Source organism: Grus americana, chromosome 12 (assembly GCF_028858705.1).
Source record: "Grus americana isolate bGruAme1 chromosome 12, bGruAme1.mat, whole genome shotgun sequence".
Lineage (NCBI taxonomy): Eukaryota > Metazoa > Chordata > Aves > Gruiformes > Gruidae > Grus > Grus americana.
Genome location: NC_072863.1, coordinates 8254658 through 8274913, shown reverse-complemented (window position 1 = coordinate 8274913; position 20256 = coordinate 8254658). Strand labels below are relative to the sequence as shown.

General features: G+C 39.5%; 1 protein-coding gene across 1 annotated transcript in view; it reads left to right on the top strand.

Moving 5' to 3' along the window:
* Positions 1–4433: 4433 nt before the first annotated feature.
* Positions 4434–20256, top strand: part of LOC129211655 (transmembrane 9 superfamily member 2-like) — a 32465-nt gene continuing 16642 nt past the window's right edge. The window contains exons 1-9 of the mRNA XM_054839076.1: positions 4434–4655; positions 5218–5285; positions 6305–6398; positions 8113–8240; positions 8464–8593; positions 10877–11004; positions 13000–13111; positions 15485–15564; positions 16524–16632. Coding sequence (XP_054695051.1) covers positions 4539–4655; positions 5218–5285; positions 6305–6398; positions 8113–8240; positions 8464–8593; positions 10877–11004; positions 13000–13111; positions 15485–15564; positions 16524–16632 — 966 coding nt within the window. The 5' untranslated portion in view covers positions 4434–4538. The remainder of the gene's footprint in view (positions 4656–5217; positions 5286–6304; positions 6399–8112; positions 8241–8463; positions 8594–10876; positions 11005–12999; positions 13112–15484; positions 15565–16523; positions 16633–20256) is intronic.

The following is a 20256-nucleotide window of genomic DNA, read 5'->3' as shown; positions in this document are numbered from 1 at the left end:
CTTCTGTTCTCCCTTGTATTCTACAGACCTTTATTTCTGAGAGGTGTCACAGAGTCTATAGACTTTACTGGTACTGCCCAGTGCTGTTACAGTCACAGAGCCACATAATTATTGCATCCTGACAAGAGAACATCAGACTCCTCTTATCTTCAGTTTCTTAGCCTCCTCTCTTCAGATACTGATATTCAACTGCTCTTTGTGTTAGGGAAAGCAGAAGGCAACATTGCTTCAGACTACCTCATAGATCTGTTGAGAATACAAAAGAAGGTAGCTCTCAAACACTTCTCTAGGCTGTAGTATGTACTTAAAGATGATCACCTTTCCAGCATAGATGCTAAGAGTTTCTGGATGCTGTTACTGTGCATGGGAAAAGGAAAAAATGACCTTCGGTAATGAAGTGGGAGGGCACTGCACATGATAACAATGCAGTTGCCGAAGAATGGCATAGCTAGATACTCATCCAATTATCATATGAAAAAAGGTTCAAATTCTAGTTTCAATACAGAATAATTTAAACCTCGCAGCCTCCCTGGAATGGATAGTGAAAACTAAAGTGAATTCTTAGTCCTGTAAGAAACATGCTAAAAATAGTCTCCATCTATGTGTGAAGTCTCTGTGTGCTTCTATGACCTACAGTAGTGTATTTGCTGACCGCCTCCCACATAATTGGAAAGATAAGCAAATGCAAACTAAAGTCTCTTTTTTCTCCTCTGATTAAAAGTAAAATATTTCTTTGGTAACTCCAGGCTTCATTTTATTAACATTCTGTTAACATGTACTGTACACATAGCTAGGTGGGATTAGCATTAATGTAATTACATTTGAAACAGCATTTGAACATAACTGCTTATGCTGGTTTTGGCTGGGATAGAGTTAATTTTCTTCACAGTAGCTAATATGGGGCTATGTTTTGGATTGGTGCTGAAAACACTCTTGATAACACAGAGATGTTTTAGTTACTGCTGAGCAGTGCTCACACAGAGCCAAGGCCTTTGCTGCTGCTCACACCACCCCACCAGTGAGTGGGCTGGGGGGTGCACAAGGAGCTGGGAGGGGACACAGCCGAGAGACCTGACCCCAATGACCAAAGGGACATTCCATACCATATGATGTCATGCTCAGCATATAAAGCTGGGGGAAGAAGGAGGAAGAGGGGATGTTCGAAGTGATGGTGTTTGTCTTCCCAAGTAACCATTACACGTGATGGAGCCCTGCTTTCCTGGAGACGGCTGAACACCTGCCTGCCAATGGGAAGTGGGGAATCAATTCCTTGTTTTGCTTGGCTTGCATGCACGGATTTTGCTTTACCTATTAAACTGTCTCAACCCATGAGTTTTCTCACTTTCACTTTTCCAATTCTCTCCCCCATCCCACTGTGAGGGGAGTGTGTGAGTAGCCACACGGTGCTTAGTTGGTGGCTGGGGCTAAACCATGACAGTTTTTTTGTGGGGGTCACGGGGTTCAAGCTTAACGACGGGTTTGATTGGAATGTGCTAGATGATTGAATTTATAGCTGTTATTGCTGTTCAGCTATTAATTAGCAGGCTCCGGCGCTTGCCATGGAGCTTGCTTTTCTTACTGTTCAGCAGAGTCTAGTGCTCATTAGTGGGTCTTCTTGCTTTCACTGTTGCTGTACTGCTGCGCTGCTTATCATCTTACTGTGCTGTGCCTGGGAACATTTTGATAACAGCAATGGCGATGTGCCTGGGCTGGCAGATGGCCAGGGCATCCCTGCTGTTTCTGCACTGCTGTTTCTGTGCTGCTGCACTGGACAGGCTGGAACTCCAGCGTGAGCTTGAGTCAAAGGGACCGTGACCTGTGGATGAGTCCATGTGGGAGCAGGACACCGGCTGAGGCTAAACCACAACACTCCTGTAATTGTATCAGGGCCAAATTCTTCTATCCTTTGTCCTAAAAGATATCTTCATCAGCCTTCTCATCAAAACATCCATCTACACTGCAAAGCAGAACAATATTTTACTGTATTCCACTACATAGTTTGTGTATGGTCTTACTCCAAGTTCAGTGAGAGATCTTTTTCCTACGGGATTAGAGAATATATAATTCTTCTAAATCTTCCCCCTCCTCTCTTTTTCTGGTTGTTTTTTTTTTTCCCTCTTTTTTGTAAGTTTGAATTTTTGTAGAAAAAATACAGAAATCTTCAGGGAACAAACTGCAGTCTGAATGGAAACTAATCCGTCTTATGCTTCATTCAGTAAGAAGTTCAAGGCTGAAGAGCCATGATCATTCTTTTGCAAATGATCTCTCAACTTTGAATTTTCGGACAGGAAATTAAGATAGCAATAAGAAGTCCTAATACTGGCCCCTGCAGAATAGGAAACAGACTTAGATGGGGTAACTGGGGAAACAGAGACCAGGAAAACTCCATCAACCTTTACACAGAAGACAGTTGCTATCTAACGAGCATAGATATACTTGTCCTTGCTGTGAGAACAGCTTAGAAAGTTTTCCTTACATTTTTAAAAGTAGAAGAAATGCAATTAAGTATGTTACTTACAAACCCACATACATATAAACTGATCCCTTCCTGCCTTTTCATTGATAACCATAAAAATGAGCCCACTAGATGGGAGAGGTGGACAACATTCCATGAGGGTAATATTTTATGAATTTTTGTGGTAGCTTTCACCTAAAATGTCCTTCTCTTGAATGAATGTTAAACATCCCTCTATGATGTTTAACAGTGTAGTTGAATTTATACTACAAACAGAGAATCATAGAATGGTTTGGGTTGGAAGGGACCTTAAAGACCATCTAGTTCCAACTCCCTGCCTTGGGCAGGGACACCCTCCACTAGACCAGGTTGTCCAAAGCCCCATCCAACCTGGCCTTGAACACTTCCAGGGATGGAGCATCCACAGCTTCTCTGGGCAACCTGTTCCAGTGCCTCACCACCCTCACAGTAAAGAATTTCTTTCTAACATCTAATCTAAATCTACCTTCCTTCAGTTTAAAGCCATTCCCCTTTGTTCTGTCACTCCATGCCTTTGTAAACAGTCCCTCTCCAGCTTTCTTGCTTACCTTTAGGTACAGGAAGGTCTCACTGGAGCCTTCTTTTCTCCAGGCTGAACAATCCCAACTCTCTCAGCCTGTCCTCATAGGAGAGGTGCTTCATCCCTCTGATCATCTTCGTGGCCTCCTCTGGACTCACTCCAACAGCTCCATGTCTGTCTTGTACTGGGGTCCCCAGAGCTGGATGCAGTACTGCAGGTGGGGTCTCACCAGAGCGGAGTAGAGGGACAGAATCACCTCCCTTGACCTGCATGTTCATACAGTGGGCAGTGCTTTGGATCTCCCTTGTACCATGCTGCGTATTTTCATCAAACATATTGGCCTTTTACCAAGTTCATCACACTTTGGGTTTAAACTGGATAAAGGGTTGAGGAGAGCTGGGGGATGAGGACTAATGAACACATAAATAATCTGATCATATAAGACTCATTCAGAATGAACAAAAAAGGGAATGTAATTCCCTCTAGGTATGTAGTCAAAAGCCAATAACTGAAAAGATCAGTTTAATACTTTCATGACAAAGAGCAGTTTTCTAGGCAGCTGTCAGTTGATAGGTATTTATAGAAATTCAGCATTTTTCCTCTGTAAAACTCAGACTAGGGTGGGTGAGAGCAGCACAAAATAATTGTTTCTGGCACTGACTTTGCCAACCATTTCTAAACTGGAACTCCCTAATGTGCTTCTCCCAAATCACCTGTTTGGGATCTAATTGTGGCCCCTTTCAGTTTAGCAATACAAGGTGGATCACAGGCCCCTAAGACATAGCTGGAGCTCAGCTAAAGACAACAAAAGATAAGCAATTATTATGCACCCTTTATTCTTTCTCCTTTTGCCTGGTGCTGTCCCACAGTAAGGGCAACTCACTACTGTTACAAGTTGGGTAAAATTGTTGGACACAGAGGTTGTGCAGGGGTAACAGGCTGGAAACCAGAGTGGCAACAGCTTGCCTGAACAGGGAATACAGAGGATGACGGAGGTGTTGTCTACCCAGTATTGACAGCAATGCCTTTAGTACAGTGTCTTAACAGTTAATATATCTTGCCATGGTAGCACAGAGCTGGGCTTGCAGCCATCCCTTGAACCTACCCTGCTTCTCAGACAGGTTTTGCAGCTGTCTCCTGTCATTGCCACCTGAACAAGGGAGCCTGGAGCTTGGCATCACGTTCGTGGCACCACTGTGGCAAGGAGCCACAGGACGCCATGAGCTGGTGCGCATCCCACTCCGTGGAAGGCAAGGAGAAGGGAAACCACCTCCCCACCGAGAAGGAGACAATAGCCCACCCGAACGCCCCGGAGCCAACGGCAGCCTCTGTGAAAAGAACCGCCGCCGTGCCTCAGTGCGCCCTGCCTCAAGATGGCGCCAAGCGCCTCACCTCCTCACTGCGCAGGCGCTGCGGCCTCAACGCGATTGTGACGCCGCCGCTACCGGCCTCCGCAAGGCGCTGGCAGGGCTAGTCGGGGTTGCAGCTTGGGCTCATGGTGCCTTCGTCCTTTCGGGCTGGAAGATGAGGCTGCTGGCAGCCGGACTCTTGCTGGTGGCACCTCTCTGCGCTGCCTTCTACCTGCCCGGCTTGGCGCCCGTCAGCTTCTGTGAGGAGGGCGAGGAGAGCGAGGGCTGCAAGGTGAGAGCCCTCACGGGAGGGCCCAACACGGGCGGCCCCTCCCCTTCGCCGCCGAAACCCCCGAGCGGGGCTTGTCGCTCGGGGGTTTCGGCGGCAAAGGAGGGGGGACCGCCAAATACCCCCGCTGCGGGGCGGGTCTCCGGGCGTTCTTCCTCAGGCAGCAACCTTTGCTTGGGGAAGCCAATCATCCCCCAGCTGCCTTTCCCTTGGTTTTGTTTTTTGGTGGTTTGGGTTTTGTTGGTGGTGTTGGTTGGTTGGTTGGTTTTTTTACCGTGAAAACCTCCCCTTTTCCCGCTGAACTTTTCAGTCCTTCGCCGGTGCTTCGTTCCTTTTTGCAGCCTCCTGTGGCGGCCGCGCTGCCGAGGGACGGCGGCTCTGGCGTGGCCCAGCGCCGCGGCGGCGGTCGGGGCCTGTCAGAAGTCTGTGGTAACTCCGCCGTGGGATAGTGAGCTCCGAAAGTTGTAACAGCTCTTGTTAGCTAGTGATGCGTAGCGTGTCGGCCGCGCGTTTGTTTATGCAAGTCTGTATTTTCATACTTTTTCTCCCCTTTTACCTGTTTCAGTCACTAATCGAGCTCTTCGTGAACAGACTGGACTCGGTTGAATCGGTTCTGCCGTACGAGTATGATGCGTAAGTACATTGCAACAGGCTTCCAAAAGTGTTTGGAAAGCCAATTTTTTGTTCTCAGTGCGGCGATGCATGTTTCTTATAAGCAATATTTTGGATGTATGGGTGGAAGAGTAAATCCAGTGCTCAGCAACAGTAACAAAATACAAGAGAGTGGAAAGGATGAAGGCCATACCTGTGCCTCCTGATCATCCTCTGTTATTGTTAAAGACAAGGCTCCTGGGCATGACTGCATTTTTTTGAGCTGACTATTAAATTTAGTGTTGACTGTTTGACATGTTTGAAAATTCTTCCTGTTAGTCAAATCTAGGAAGACAGGAGCTTTGTGTTCATTGTTTCTGGCAACTAAAAGAAATTGAAAAGGAGTCATTGTTATTTTTCACTTTTCCACCAGAGCTCTGTATCTAATTCTTGGGGGGGGGGGGGGGGTTTATTTTGATTCTTCTCTGCGAAAACTATTACCTGTTTTTGCAGGTATTTACAGGCCTACAAAGCAATGATGCACAATATGATTTGCAGTCTTGCTGTTGGGCATACAGAAAAGAGAAAGTTGGCGGTGTTTTAGGTCTTATCCTGTGTAGTGCAACAGTAGCATCAGCACCAGAGAGTAGCTCGAAGAGCCCACAGTGTCTCTGTTTACATTAACCTCTATGGAAGCCAATGGATTTAGGAGTGCTTATTGAGGAAAAGTACTTAAGTGATTATTTCCCCCCCCAACCTACTGCTACCTGTGTTACCTGTGCCATTTGAAAAGGGTGCTTGGACTAAGCATCATGCATTTGTTAAAGATACTTCAGCTGTGATATATCTTGGTTGAAATTGATACCAAATAGTAATATTTCTGTAGAATATATACCAAATTTCTTTGTAGAGGCACTCAAATTTTTACTAACAGTGGCTGACCCACCAAAAGAAGCATGAAAACTGCTATGTTAAGGACATAACTTAAGAAATTGTTTTAGGCTGATATTTAGACTTATGTCAATTAAAAATTAAAGGTAATCTTCTCCACTTTTTTCCAGTTTTGACTTCTGTCAAGATACGGAAGAGAAAAGACCATCAGAAAATCTTGGACAAGTGCTGTTTGGGGAGAGAATAGCATCATCTCCATATAAGGTTATTTTGTCCCTTGAAGTTGATCCTGTTTAAATTTGATAGCTGCCATTCTGATGACTGTAATCAATAGACATAGCTGATGATTTGATGATTGTGTGATTATTTAAAATTTTTTTTTAATATAAGCTTTATACTGTTCATATAATAAAATCAAAACACCTCCCATCCCAAAGGCATCTTAGGGTGGCTAATTAAAGTTAGGAAGCTGAGACAGTAATCACTTCTTTCCTGTTCCTCTGTGGCACAGAAGTCCAGAAACTGTATCTTAAGCAGTGTGGGTGTATAGTGTGTTAGATGATCTGAAATCATTAGTTTTTTAAATGTAATATTGGAGGCTGTAAACTGATGGTTCAGGAACTGCTTCATATACCTGGTTGTACTATTGGGCAACTTCCAGAGTGGGAAGGGGGAGCCGAGTTGAGGCCCACTTCCAGCTTTTCCGTGCTTGTACACACTGAACATCTGCTGTCTAAAACCAAATTTTTCATTGTTGATGCATGTCACTTGAAATCTTTTGTAAAATAAATGTGTGGAAGTATTTTGTAGATTAGGTATGTAGTATTTTTCTGTCTCAGGCCCTGCATTAGCAATGACCAAATGTAACATCTCTAAAGTGCTGTCCAGTCAACTTGAGGAAAATTATTGGCAGTATAGGAGATTTGGTCAAACACTGGCTCTTAATGCTTGAAAGCTGTATACTGCTCAAGTGCAGCTTCCAGACTGGGATTTGCTGGTGAAACTGAAAACTGGGCTATGTTTGTGTGTGAGGGTTGCTAGATCATCCAAATCCCCGGGAGAAAAAGAGGCAGCAGAGTTTGTGAGTCTACTGTTGCTCAGTCATTAGGGACCTAGTCACATCTTTTCATAGGACTTTTAAGGAGGTGATGCCTTCTCTCTTGCGTAAACTGCTCCTAGAAGTCTCTTAAAATTACATTAGCTCAGAGAGTCAGAGAAAAAGTCTTATGACTGTTGGCCACAAGAAGCTTTTAAATATGTAGCATGATGGGTCATTTGGGCTGGATACCCACTGAATAAATTAGTATTATAACAGTTACTTGTTTGAAATAACCACACACTACAGTAATTAGAAAATGCTGCTATTGGTTAGCACTTAGGCATTGATAATGTTAGAATTTTCAGTAGTGTTTTAAGTATATTAGCTCACTAATATACTTACAGGTAAATCCCAACTGGGTTAGAATAGAAATTTGGTATACAAATATGAGCACGTTTGTGTTAGGTGGTGTCTGCACTTGAAGTGTAGATGCTGTGCAACTTTTTGCATTTTTGGCAGCCTTGTCTAATAACTTAGTTTTCATGGGGAAACACATCTAAAATTAACATGAAACACTCAAAAAGGATATAGTTAAAAGTCTGGTTTAGCAGATAATGAAATTACCAAAATAAAACAAGCTAGTGAAAGAAAAAGCAATACCTTTTCTACCACTTTTTAAATTTAAACTACCTCCAGGTGAACCTTGAGGATTAATCTGGGCTGTTGAAGAGATTTTTGGTAATGTGGAAGGGGATTGCTGGTGCTGAATATACCTAAATCTTGACATTTAAGTTAAAGCTGTTGTATGGAAAATTCTGGCCTTAGAAACTTTTATAGCAAGGAAGGGAAGTCTCAAAAAAGTCAGCTTTATGTGAAAAAAAGACTAAAAGATTTTTGAAGCAAAACTGAAATTACTTTTTTTGTGTGCTTTTTTAACAGTTCACCTTTAAAAAGCAAGAAACATGCAAGAAGGTTTGTACGAGATCATATGACCCAGGAAACAGTGCTGATAAAAGCAAACTGGCTTTCTTGAAGAAAGGAATGCAGCTTAATTATCAGCATCACTGGTAAGCTGTGTGCTAGAGGCTGTTTGGTTTTGGGTGTTTTTGCTGCTTTTTCACATTGTTATCTATGTTCTAAGTGGTTGCTTTCTTCCTTCTACGTAATAGTTGTCCTCTACTGTGCATATTGTGGGCACTACTGAAGACAATGTGCATTACATGTTAAATGTCAATGTGAAATAAGGTGCATCCCTTTCTGAGGACATGTTCTTTGATGATTTCTGTCTAGGATTATCGATAACATGCCTGTAACATGGTGCTATGATGTGGAAGATGGACAAAAATACTGTAATCCAGGATTTCCAATAGGATGTTTTGTTACTCCAGATGGCAGAGTTAAAGATGCTTGTGTTATAAATGTAAGTGGTAGAACTTTTTTTGTTACTACAGCAGATGTAATTTCATTTATGGTTTTATTTTTAAGCTGCTTTTCCTGAAAAAGAACAGATATCCGTGTAAACATGGTTAATATTCAGAACGTGGGCATTGACAAAGCTGAATGCTGCTTCTGTATGCAGTGTCTCACTGATACAATTGTCCAAAAAAAAGTTCATGCAGGTCTTTTGGCCAATATAGATAAAACTATAAAACAACCATATTGGCATCTAAAAGCCTTAGAGATTTGAGGATTTGTTATGAAATTTCATGCTTATACATCCTTGTACCTATTCATTCTTTGTTCATGCAATTAAGAGTTGTATTTGTGCGCAAGACTTTTTTTTACCAATTTCAGAAAGAAGCTTTCTAGTGAAGACCTAGAAATGAGTGCTAAGTTCTAGTTGCAAAAGTTACGTCTAGCACAGTTTACAAGTTAAATGTGTCGGGATTTTCCCAGATGGCTGGAAGATAACAAACACAGCTGTGACAGGGAAAGAATTCTATCAACAACAATTTGAAATGTGTGAGCCATCCTGGGAGTTCCATGGTGAACTAGTACAGTTACAGATAATAGTGATACAGTTTTATCTCTCCTGGAATGAGGGACCACACTCCTCTCAGTGAGGAGAGGGCTCTCTGCTGTGACTTTGCTCTGCCACATGACTTACTGCTTGTATGCAGTGCAGTCAATTTATATGTATTCAGCAGGTCTGCTTCTTGGAAGTGATGCATTCATCATGCATGTCCAGTTTACTCTATCTGAAGTAACCTTTCAATTTGGTTACTCCTCAGGCTCCCTAGACTATTGAAAATGGCCTGTGAATTGAATAACCTGTTCTAGTTCGGAGTTCAACTCCATTACTTTGTACGTGAGGTTATTTTTATGTTAAATTGATACTGGTGTATGTTGTGTTGGAAGCTATCTGATACATAGAAAACAGTTGTAGCAAAGTCAGCAAATTGGATGACAAGTTTTGTTTTAGAGGGGGACCTTTATGCATAAGCAGCAATGGCTGAACTTTCTAGTGAGTTCTTAGGGAGCTTGTGCTATGTATCCATGAAGTGCTGTGCAAATCGTGCGTGCTAGCTGTGGTGTGGATGCTCTGCCAGACATACCCAGTGTCAGTTTTAGTGTGCAGATTCTAACAATGTTGTGTGGCATAGCTCTAGAGGGACAATTGTTACATGGGCAAATAAGAATGTAGCACCATGGATATGACTGTAATCTCTGGGCTGAGTTGGGGAATATCATCCTCTTCTAGAAGTATACCCAAATACCTCTGCCAGCAGACATAATTATCTCTTTAAAAATGGGGGCAGGAAAGGGGTTGTTATCATGCAACGGCACAGCTACAGGTCATCCTCTCATTTATGCAGCTGATGAGCTATGTTATTGCTTCAACTGCTACTTTGGAAATGGAGGAAACAGGTACCTAAAGATGGGGTATAGTATGATACAGGTATTATTTTAGTCTTCTCCCAGTGGAAATCTTGATCACAGTGAGAGAAGAGGAATCCGGATAAATTTAATGCAAGACACCTTCATATTTTGCTGGGAGGTGGCAGGGGAGAAAAGTTGTATGGCAATTGAAAAATGGCTAATATACACAATAAATAAAGCATTTTTTTTTTAATTGGAAACTCAACTAGCAGTCTGTCATCCTGGACCCCTAATTCAAATTAAAGTTTGGGGGTTTTTTTTGTGTGTTTTTTTTTTTTTTTAAAAAAACGATGAAAGTGTTGAGGAGAAAAGGAAATCCAGGTCAACTTAGTTGACTCTGGTATCATCTGAGCTTTATATAGTTCTTCATAATTCCACATTCTGAAAGCAGAAGAGCTACTGAAGGTGAAAGGTAGTTTTTTTGAAGCAGAACCTGGTTTGTCATCTTTGGTAGCTGAAGTGTCTACCAGGAGGACTGCGGAGGGAGGGGAGAAATGGTGAATCTGAATTACTTATACCTTGAATAAATACAACTTGTTTTGGCAGCTTTTTGTGGTAAACACAAAAATGGTGCCAAGTATGTTTAAATTTTACTAGTAAAACAGATGTGATACTTTATCATGTGGGTTATATTTATATAATACAATATATGGAAAAGTATATAAATGTTTTATAAAGGTATGTTAAAAAAAAGAAATGTGAATGTTGAAGTATCTCCCTGTCTTTCTTGCTCTTTCATTGGACAGTAGTCTCATAAAGTTTTTGACTGCTTGCGCCCTCTCCTGTTGGAGAAGTTTCTCAATCTCTTGATGATATTTTGTAGTCAGAGTTTAACAAGAAGAACACTTTCTACCTCTTCAACCACGTTGACATAACAATCATGTACCATAGTGGCAAGGATGAAAACTGGCCTGGTGCAAGACTGGTGATGGCAAGACTGAGACCGCAAAGGTAATTGTGCATTAAAGCAGCAAGTTCTAGTACTAGGGAGTCCTAACAGTTGTAGCAAACTTAGAAATGATACTTGGTGTCAGTAAGTTCTGAGGAACTGGTTATTCTGAGTTCTGATAAAGCTTTCAGTATACTGTTTTGTGGCTGGAACTGTATTTACAAAGAGTAATTCCATGACTGTGTCATTTAACTTTGCTTTTAAAATGTTCCTTAAAGTCTCTCCTGGTGGAAAAACTGCGTATGCAGATTGTTAGAACCTGGCACAAACAATAGAAGCTTTCTCATGGTTTTATTGATTTGCATCTGGGTGTGCATTACTTTCTTTTAAAAGACATGTTTTCAGATACACTGAGAAGCATCCTTTAACTGAGTGACAGTTTCCCATGTCATCTCTTATTGTTGCTGCATTACTTCCCAATGTACTTTGTATGAATGTACGATATTTGTACAGGTGTACTTTTTTGTGTGTTAGTTTGGATACTCAGGTATAGATGAAATGTCAGATTAATACTGGTATTCAGAAAGCGGAAGACGACTGCTAATTTTCTAAGGTGACTAACTTATTTTCTTAAACAATAGCTTCTGCATTTGTGTGTTTGATCAGAGAGGAGATGCAACAATTCAGAGGTTAGAAACAGACTGAAGTGATTCCTTTGGCCTCTTGTCATTCTGTTCATGCACAGTTCATACTTACCTATATTTGAAAACTGCAGCCTGTTCATAAAATTTCAAAGTAGGTTGCTTTTTTTTTTAGTTAAAACCTTCCATTTTTTCTGCAGAGATTAAGTACATTCTTAAACTACGCTGCCACAGTTTCTCAAGTCATAGACATGTATGGTACAACATGACTTGGGTATACTTGCTTTTTTCTGTTGCAGTGGAACAGTGTGCTTTTACTGAATTATAGTTGCTATGCAAGTTTATTCCTTCCATTTACCTCTGTTCTGATATGGTGGCAAGAAGATTCTAGCAACCTTCTCCATTTGTGATTAACGCTTTATCAGTTGCATCCTGAATGGTTGAAAAATGAGACTTTGTCTTTTCACCAATAATGCAGACCACAAGGGGGCACAGTTAGGTTGCACATAACCTTAATTTTGTCATTCTCTGGCTTGGTGTTTGCTGGGTGCTTTGCTTCAACCTTGAAGATCTCCTGATGGGGAGTATTTGTGGTTGGAGCATGCTAGGCCTTTCATGAAGGTTTTTATTTTCTTGTGGCTTGACTTAGTTGTTGACATACGGTCATAGAATGGTTTGGGTTGGAAAGGACCTTAAAGATAATCATGTATATAAGGTAGAATTGTTTATCTAAATTGGGTAAATACAACTTGCCCAAGAGGATGTGAGAGGAAAGCTATCTTCCAGTGTTAGAGGAGGTTCACAGCAGAGAATTCAAGCAAACTAAGGTTTTTTTGACTTTGTGCTTCTATAGCTGCAGTATTTCCAAGGTATTGCAGAGAAGGGTTTGCATGTTTGGACTTCAGAATGTAGGGTGTTGTTCTGAGTTGTTGTATATTTTTCAGAGTATACAAGACTGACGAAAGGTGAAATTAGACCGCTTCTATAGGAATGGAAAATGGAAAGATTCCCACAGGATGTTTGCTGTGGAGTTTTTAGCTCTCACCACAATTGTTTGTGAGAACTAGTGTTCAGTTCTGGTGTGGCTTTAAGGCTGTTAGAGAAATTCTGAATAATGATACCTAATTATATACATGATTTTATTTTTCTCATTCTTTCTAGCTACAAACATAAGTATTAATAAAAATATAGTTTAAGATCTTCAACCTTTGTTGGTAGAAGAACAGTAAAGCAGGATCTCAAAGAAGTTGAATAGCTGGTACGAAATGATATACACAACTCTCCTTGTTTTTTTGGTTTTGGTTGTTGGTTTTTTTTTTTAAATAAAAACTTGTTTTAATTAACTTAGAAAAGAATTTGTGAAAATTCATCCTGTAGGGCATATGCAATTTTATTTAACTTTTTTTCCTCCCTTAGCTATAAACATACAGATGAGAACAACTTAAGTTGTGAAGGTCCGCCTATGGAGATTCCTGGAGAATTCACCAATAAACTGAATTTGATCTACACTTACTCTGTGACCTTTGAAGTAAGTATTGAATCCATTACATGAATATGTAATTCCCCAAAAGAATGAGATCAAAACAGCTGGATAATTTGCTAATAGCCATAACTGGATTAAAGCAGTGTAAATTTCATAAGAATGTTCTTGTGAAGCAGTTTTCCCAAAACTTATTACTTTTCCATTACTGTAGTTTAAGTGACACTTGGAGTGTATAGATAAAACACTTTTTTTGGCCTGTTTTACTTCTAATAGAAAGGTGGTAGATTGAATAACTGCAAGAGTTGTCTTCCTTCAGGTATGCTCTGTTTTCAGAGTTCAGTCAGAGTACCAAGTGTCTCATGTTGAAGAAATACTTACTTATTTGGAGATGCTTCTGTGTTAAATGTTGATTTTTAGCATGTGTAAAGCTGTTTTTTCTAGTGAAGTTACAGGTTTTGTCTCATTTTATATTGCTTTTTTTTCCACTAGCTTTTTTTTTTTTTTGAGTAGGTAGCCATTTACCTTTTAGAGTTAGTACTCTAATGTTTACTAATACTCTGATGCTTTATTCGGCCTTAGACAGGAGGAAATTTGGCATGGAAAGTGAGCCTCCTGTGGGGGTGAGAATAATTTGGTTCAAGCTACTTCAAACCTTGGTACCTTGGTTCCAGTCTGTCCCAAAAGCATGGTTGTTTTTCTGATGTAAGACACCAATCTTACAGGATTTAGCTTGAGACCACCAGCTTATTTTGTATAGGCAGTCAAGCAGCTGTCACATGGTTAACAGCTTTCATTCTACCAAATTGAATTTGATTTGAACCACTGACCTTGAGGTGCGGGGCTCTGTATCTTGTTACTTTTCCCTTGAGACCCCCAATCTTCCTTAGACTCTAATTTTACTACATGAATGAACCTCCTGTCTATTAACATTTGTGTTTAAATCTTGATGATAAATTGCAATGTGAACTTTGTCTGGTTATTACATGATGTGTTAGGTGTTTGGGCTGCCTACCGCCTGGTCGTCAGGTGTGGAGCAGGGCCCCTCCACCAGGTGATGCTCAGTGTGTCTTCGAAACTGCTGTTTTTCTCCCTTAGCTGTTAGCCTTGGTTTGAAACAATACCTGATACATTTTATGTTTTATTAGTAGTTTCAAAATAACTTAAAAGGGGAGTATTTGTCAGTGAAAAGTGTCTTTAAATAGGAGAATGTAAGCCTTAATACATAAACCAGTAAAATGCATAACTGTTTTATGGTCCTTTCTAATACGGCAGCTGACTTCTGATGAGAAAGCTATGGTGTCTGCTTTAATTCATTGAAATGGGGAAGGTATTTACATCTGTGTCTATGAAAAGTATACACAATCATGCCTCTAATATTTAATACACATGTGTACAAAAATATAAGCATGTGAGCAGCTTGGTACTCTAGTAACAAACTTTAGAACCATGCTTCTGAAACTCTCTCCCAACTACTGATTGGGCTCATAAAAAGGAACTTATGGCACTTTCAGCCACGTTGTTGTATTGGTGCAGTTCTTCATTGTTACATGTTCTTGATCCAGAACAAGAATCAGAACTCAAAAATTCTCGGCTGGAGACATAGTCTAAATTTTGAGAATTAACTGTACAAATTTATCACCTGGTGAATAAATGAAGAAGTTCTGCTGAACTTCATGCCAGTCAGCAGATAGAATTTGGTAGCCGGACAGTAGACTTACATCCCATGAGATGAACTGTAGAGGACACGGCTTGGGGGTCAGAAAGAATCATTTGTACAGCTCTCACATGAAGGATTTAGGGGAGGAGATAAGAGAGGATGGAAGTGTCTTTCAAAGGTGAAAGTTACTGAATGATTTCTTCTTTTTAAATCCTTCACAGGGATATGAAAGTTGTCTGCCAGGAATCAGAGTGGAAAATAGTCTGTATCAGACACCGTTACGGCAGGGAGCGAGGAAGCCTGTGCTAAGTACATTAAGATTATGAGAGAGAAAAAGTCCAGGGGAAGCTAGAAACGTACTTATGAAGTATGTTTAACAAAGCTGAAGTTTCAAAATTAGTGTGCTATGTTGGGAGCATCCTGTAGTGACGACATGATTGTTTTTCAGTGCGTGTTTGGGAGCTGCAGGCAGCTACATACCGCATCATGGAAAGATGAGGCTTGGTGAAGCCCAGTTGGTAGCGGGGGAGAAGGTAGAAGACGTGGATGGGAAATACCAATACACAAGATATGCTTTGAGATGCTCAAGAGATAAAAAGGGTTAATGCAAGAGAGAGGTCTAAGATCCAGGGTTGATACCGACATTAGATATCAATGCTGAATGGAAGGTTTGTGGAAGAGATTCGATGTGCTTATTCCTTTTCAGAGACTGCAACAAACTTGTACTTGTTTCTATTAATTGCTGTTTAATTTCTTTATAGGAAAAGAATAATATTAAGTGGGCTTCCAGATGGGACTACATTTTGGAGTCCATGCCACATACAAACATCCAGTGGTTTAGGTAAGATTTGCATTTATTCAGTGAATAACCTTGCAGGGGACCACAAAGAATTCTTATTTGTGCTTCTAGGGATATACAGTATCTACTGTGATAGAACACAGTCTGTTAGTTTTCAGGCAAGAAAATTTTCTTGTTTTCATATGTGAAGTAACTTCTATCAGTCTTCCATCTCTTGGGAGCAACTGTAGTATTGCATTTCAACAAAGGAATGCACCGTGTCCAAACGGAAAACAGCTTCTATCCTTTTACTTTATCATCTCCATTCTGAGAGACTTTCCAACTTTCAAGATGTTGCTGCTCTGCAGCATTCTCATTGTTACTGTCTGGCTTTCTCTGGCTGCCAAGTGAGCGGTACATATATGTACTGCATGTTTAGTACTCAGCAGCTGCTTACAGTAAAAAGAAGAGCTTTTTACAAGTAAAAGATATATATGAAAAGCTCTTACTTATTTCTCTCTGTACCACACAAATGATATCAAGTAAGTATGTAATTTATGTTGAAATGTTAGTGTTTAGCCTTTTCAAACACTTTATATTGCAAATCTGATTAAATACGTCTCTAAAAGATATTAAATGGCATGATGTAGACTTCATTGGTTGATAGATATAAAATCTACTTGACCAAGTCTGCTTTAAGAGTTGTAGGTGTTTCACTAGGGAAGTTACTTCTAAGCTATATAAGGAGGAAAATAAAGAAAAGCAATATGTAACTGTCTTGAGAATTAACAATATATCATAAAATACTACTATTCTCACTTCTGTCTCCTAAGAAGTCATAAAGGTACACAATTTAAAGCAGTTTTATCTTCTCTGGGTGGGAAAATACTGAAAGGTCTGACTTAAAGTCTGAATATCTAAGCCTGTTCCTCAGACTTGAGCTGTACGTGTGTTATGAATTAGAGTGCATGTCCTAAAACCTGAATAAGCGGATTGAAGTTTGACTTTTTCTTTATCTACAGTATAATGAATTCCCTCGTAATTGTTCTCTTCTTATCTGGCATGGTGGCTATGATCATTCTGAGGACTCTTCATAAAGATATTGCAAGATACAACCAGATTGACTCTTCTGTGAGTAAGATTTACAGCTTTTACACAAGCGTGTTTTTCTGACGATAGTGATGTCTATCAATTAGTTTAGAATACTATCTAAAGAGATGTGTAACTACCAAGAATTTGATACATGCTAATATATCTGGGGGTTAAAAATAGCTTTATTGCTATTTCATCTTTTCTAACAGCAGGAATACACGGGCAGATGTGACAGTCTTACTTTTTTAGCGTCATTTGATGAACTTGTAATATGCAAGGACAGAAGGTTTTAGAAGTATGTGGAGTGATTCACAGAAACTTTTTGTTTGTGAGCAAACTTATATTTGAAATGTAAGTCCCTTTGTTCCAAGGTCTCGACCAAAGAAAGCCTTTTTTTTGTAATACTTTCACAGTATATCAACAGCCACAAGACACAGTGCAGACATTGAAAAGTGTTCTGGCATTGGTCCATCATCAAGATGTGGCTGTTGCTCCTGAGTCCTGTGGTTGCATTATGAAGTCAGTCTGGATGTGTAGCTGATGGTATGACACTGATGTAAGCAGCCAGTGTGTTGTTTATGGAATCTCCATCCTTTGAGATATTCAAAAGCCATCTGGATATGGCTCTGGGTAATCTGCTTTAGGTGGCCCTGCTTGGGCAGAGAGGCTGGACAAGAGGACCTCCAGAGCTCCCTTCCAGCATCAGCCATTGGGTGATACTGTGACCCAGCAACCTGGGATTATATGTAAGATACCTCGTCAATGCAGCCCTGTTTTAAGTCATGTTATGTGGCCTGAGTGCAGGACCTGCGCTGTATCTGTTGCAGAGACATCTGTAGCACAGAAGCAAAGACTTTGCTATGCACTTTGGCATATTTTCTCTCTAAAAATGTGTTTTATAGTCTGCACAACCAAACTTGTGAACTTTTGTTGATAACTGTCTTCTCCTCTCTTCAAGAAATCAGGCTTAAAATTACTGCAGCTGGGTATTGTCCCCATTGTAATGAAGTTGCATTAGGAAGCTCAATTGCTGTAATTTTTCCAATTCCACGGTGGTATTTCTTTATAGTAGTTTGTAGTATAGCTTGTCCAGAAATCAAGCGCACTGGCACGTGACTTGTGAAGATTGTGGTCTAAATATCATGAGAAGTATGATGCTATGCAACTTCATAAAGCAAAATATTTTAAAAAAAACCTGTATTAAATGTAAAAAGGATCAAAAATTAAACCAACAGCTAATAATGGAGTAAAATTAGTGTGAGGATCAGTAGTTGTCATGCTAAATGTTATGGGAGAGTTTCTGATTAACAAAGCCAAATTGGCATTGCCTTGTCTGTGGCTCAAAGACATAGTTTGTCTCCAGAGAGAGGCATCATAATATTGCAGTTCATGTGCAAAACAACTTCTGACCTCTAGCTCTGTTAGAACTACTTGGTGTGTATGTAAATGATATTTTTTTTCTTTTGTAATTCTGATGATCACTGTGTCAAACTGAGCCTGGTTTGTCTGACTTAACGTAGTGACTGGAGCTTGTTGCCATCTGACTGAACGTGTTGCAAGTTATTTTAAAATAAGTACCCCTTAAAACGGGAAAGGGGCAGGTCCCTATAGTGGCTTGCTGCCTTGGTGGATTGTGAGTTAAAAAGACTGGACCAGTTGACTGTGAGTGAACGCTGAGTAAAAATTACTCCTTCTCATTGGTAAAAGTGGTATCTGCAAGCCAAAGATGAGAAATAGTGTCAGATACTACAAAGGTTTGAATTTTCATTGTTGTTGCTGTCTATCTGGATAAAGAAATACTTTAAAATGCACAAAAATGTTTCATATTGAAACTACAACATCTGAAAGTACTTTTATTCTTCTTCGTGTTTTTGATATATAATATCTTTTGTTAATGCGAATCCAGACAGTAATTAAAGTGGAAGAATTTTTCACATCCTTTAACTGATTATTTTTGTGAAGCTCCTGTTTGATCTCTCAATTAAATTATGTTCAATATCTTATACTGTGTTGTCTTTATTAGTTGGTCATTGTTAATGTGATAAAGAGCAAGACTTGTAGAAGCTCGATTAGTTTTTATGGATAACAGCAGGGATAGGTGTGACTTTCAAAAAAACACAATTTTTTTATATTCTTGCCAGTTGTAAGAGACTTAAAGATCTGTTGCAGTTCAAGGAGCTGATTTAAAAAAGGTGTGAAATAATTGTGCAAAAAAGAGCCTGGGCTGAGGAAGCTGCAGTGAAGCAAATTAGTATCTCACACTTAGGGAATGCTCATGATTCTACTTGCAAAGACTTAGATGTACAAGCCAGTGATCGTGATCTTTAGTATGTACACTCAATGTTCAGCTACCACCAGCTGGCTTTTAATGTGATATAGATTTAGTGAGACAAACATTAATGAAGTGTTTAGAAATCATTAGATTACTTTTAGGGTCTTATGACTAAGAAAAGATTCCTGAACTGAAGAGAATTCATATCAATATATTTTCAATGGTGAGAGGTAAAACTTTTGTCCTCTGGGTTTTTTTTAAGTGTCTTTGATCGTGACTGCTTGAGTATAGGGGACTTAAATCTTTGTTAGAATATTTTGAGAACTAGGCTAATTAATAAGATGAGGATTGCTGCAGGTCCGCAGTAATTACTAGGTAGTTGGTATTAATGTTTGGATAACTAATGTGTAACATACTTTTCTTCGTGAATTAAGCAACACTGGTAAATTCATACAATTTGGTATTTGTACCCACAAGGTTTTCATTATAAATGGTGCATTGGGCATCTTACCTCTATGAAAATTTGCATTCTTTAAAAAAGTGTTAGCAAAACTTCTGTCATGTTTTCCTCATCTCTTGAAAAAGTGTATATCTGGTTATCTCTGTGTTTAAAAAATGGTATTCTTTATTTGCCTAGCTCATAGTGAGAGCCAAAGTGAAGACTGAAGATGGAATGATGCAAAAAAACCTCCTGCTTTTTCAGTATTACCTACTTCTGTTACAAAATATGTTTTAGACATATAAATGATCTTAAAGTCATATAAATGAGACTGGAGGTTTTAGGCTTTGTTTATAAACACTTTTTTAAAAAATTACAGTAATTTTTAACATATTGGCCAAGATTCAAAAGTATCTTTTTAGATTTTCCTCAGATACTTTTTTGTAACTAAAAAGTTTAGCTTCCTACTTGGATTAGTTGTACAGTTCTTATCCCCATCTTTGAATGGTAAAGGTTAGCAATATGAAATAATCCTGAATTCTTTAAACAAAAGTCTGGAAAATACTCTGACTCATAGCTAATAGGCCTGTAATGGAAGAATTTTATTAAAAATCGAGCTTTGAGAGGAATACTATGGCTCATAGGCCCAGACAAGATAAACCAGGATTCTCAATCTGCCAAATGTGGTTTCTCTTTATTTTTTTTTTTTAAACCAAGACATTTACTATGTAGGTATATGTTTTAAAGTTTGTGTTCAAAACCAGAGGGTATCTTTTGAATGCGTTTGCCAGATTAGGTGGTGATACGAAATCTAATACCAGCCATTCCAAATTTGTACAACATTTTCCCTCTTCTGTCAGGGACTAAAGTACTAAGGATTTATTTCTGCTTAGTGTTCACCATTTTGAAAATAAAGATTTGCTTCAGATGGTAACCTTTTAAATTCTCTTCC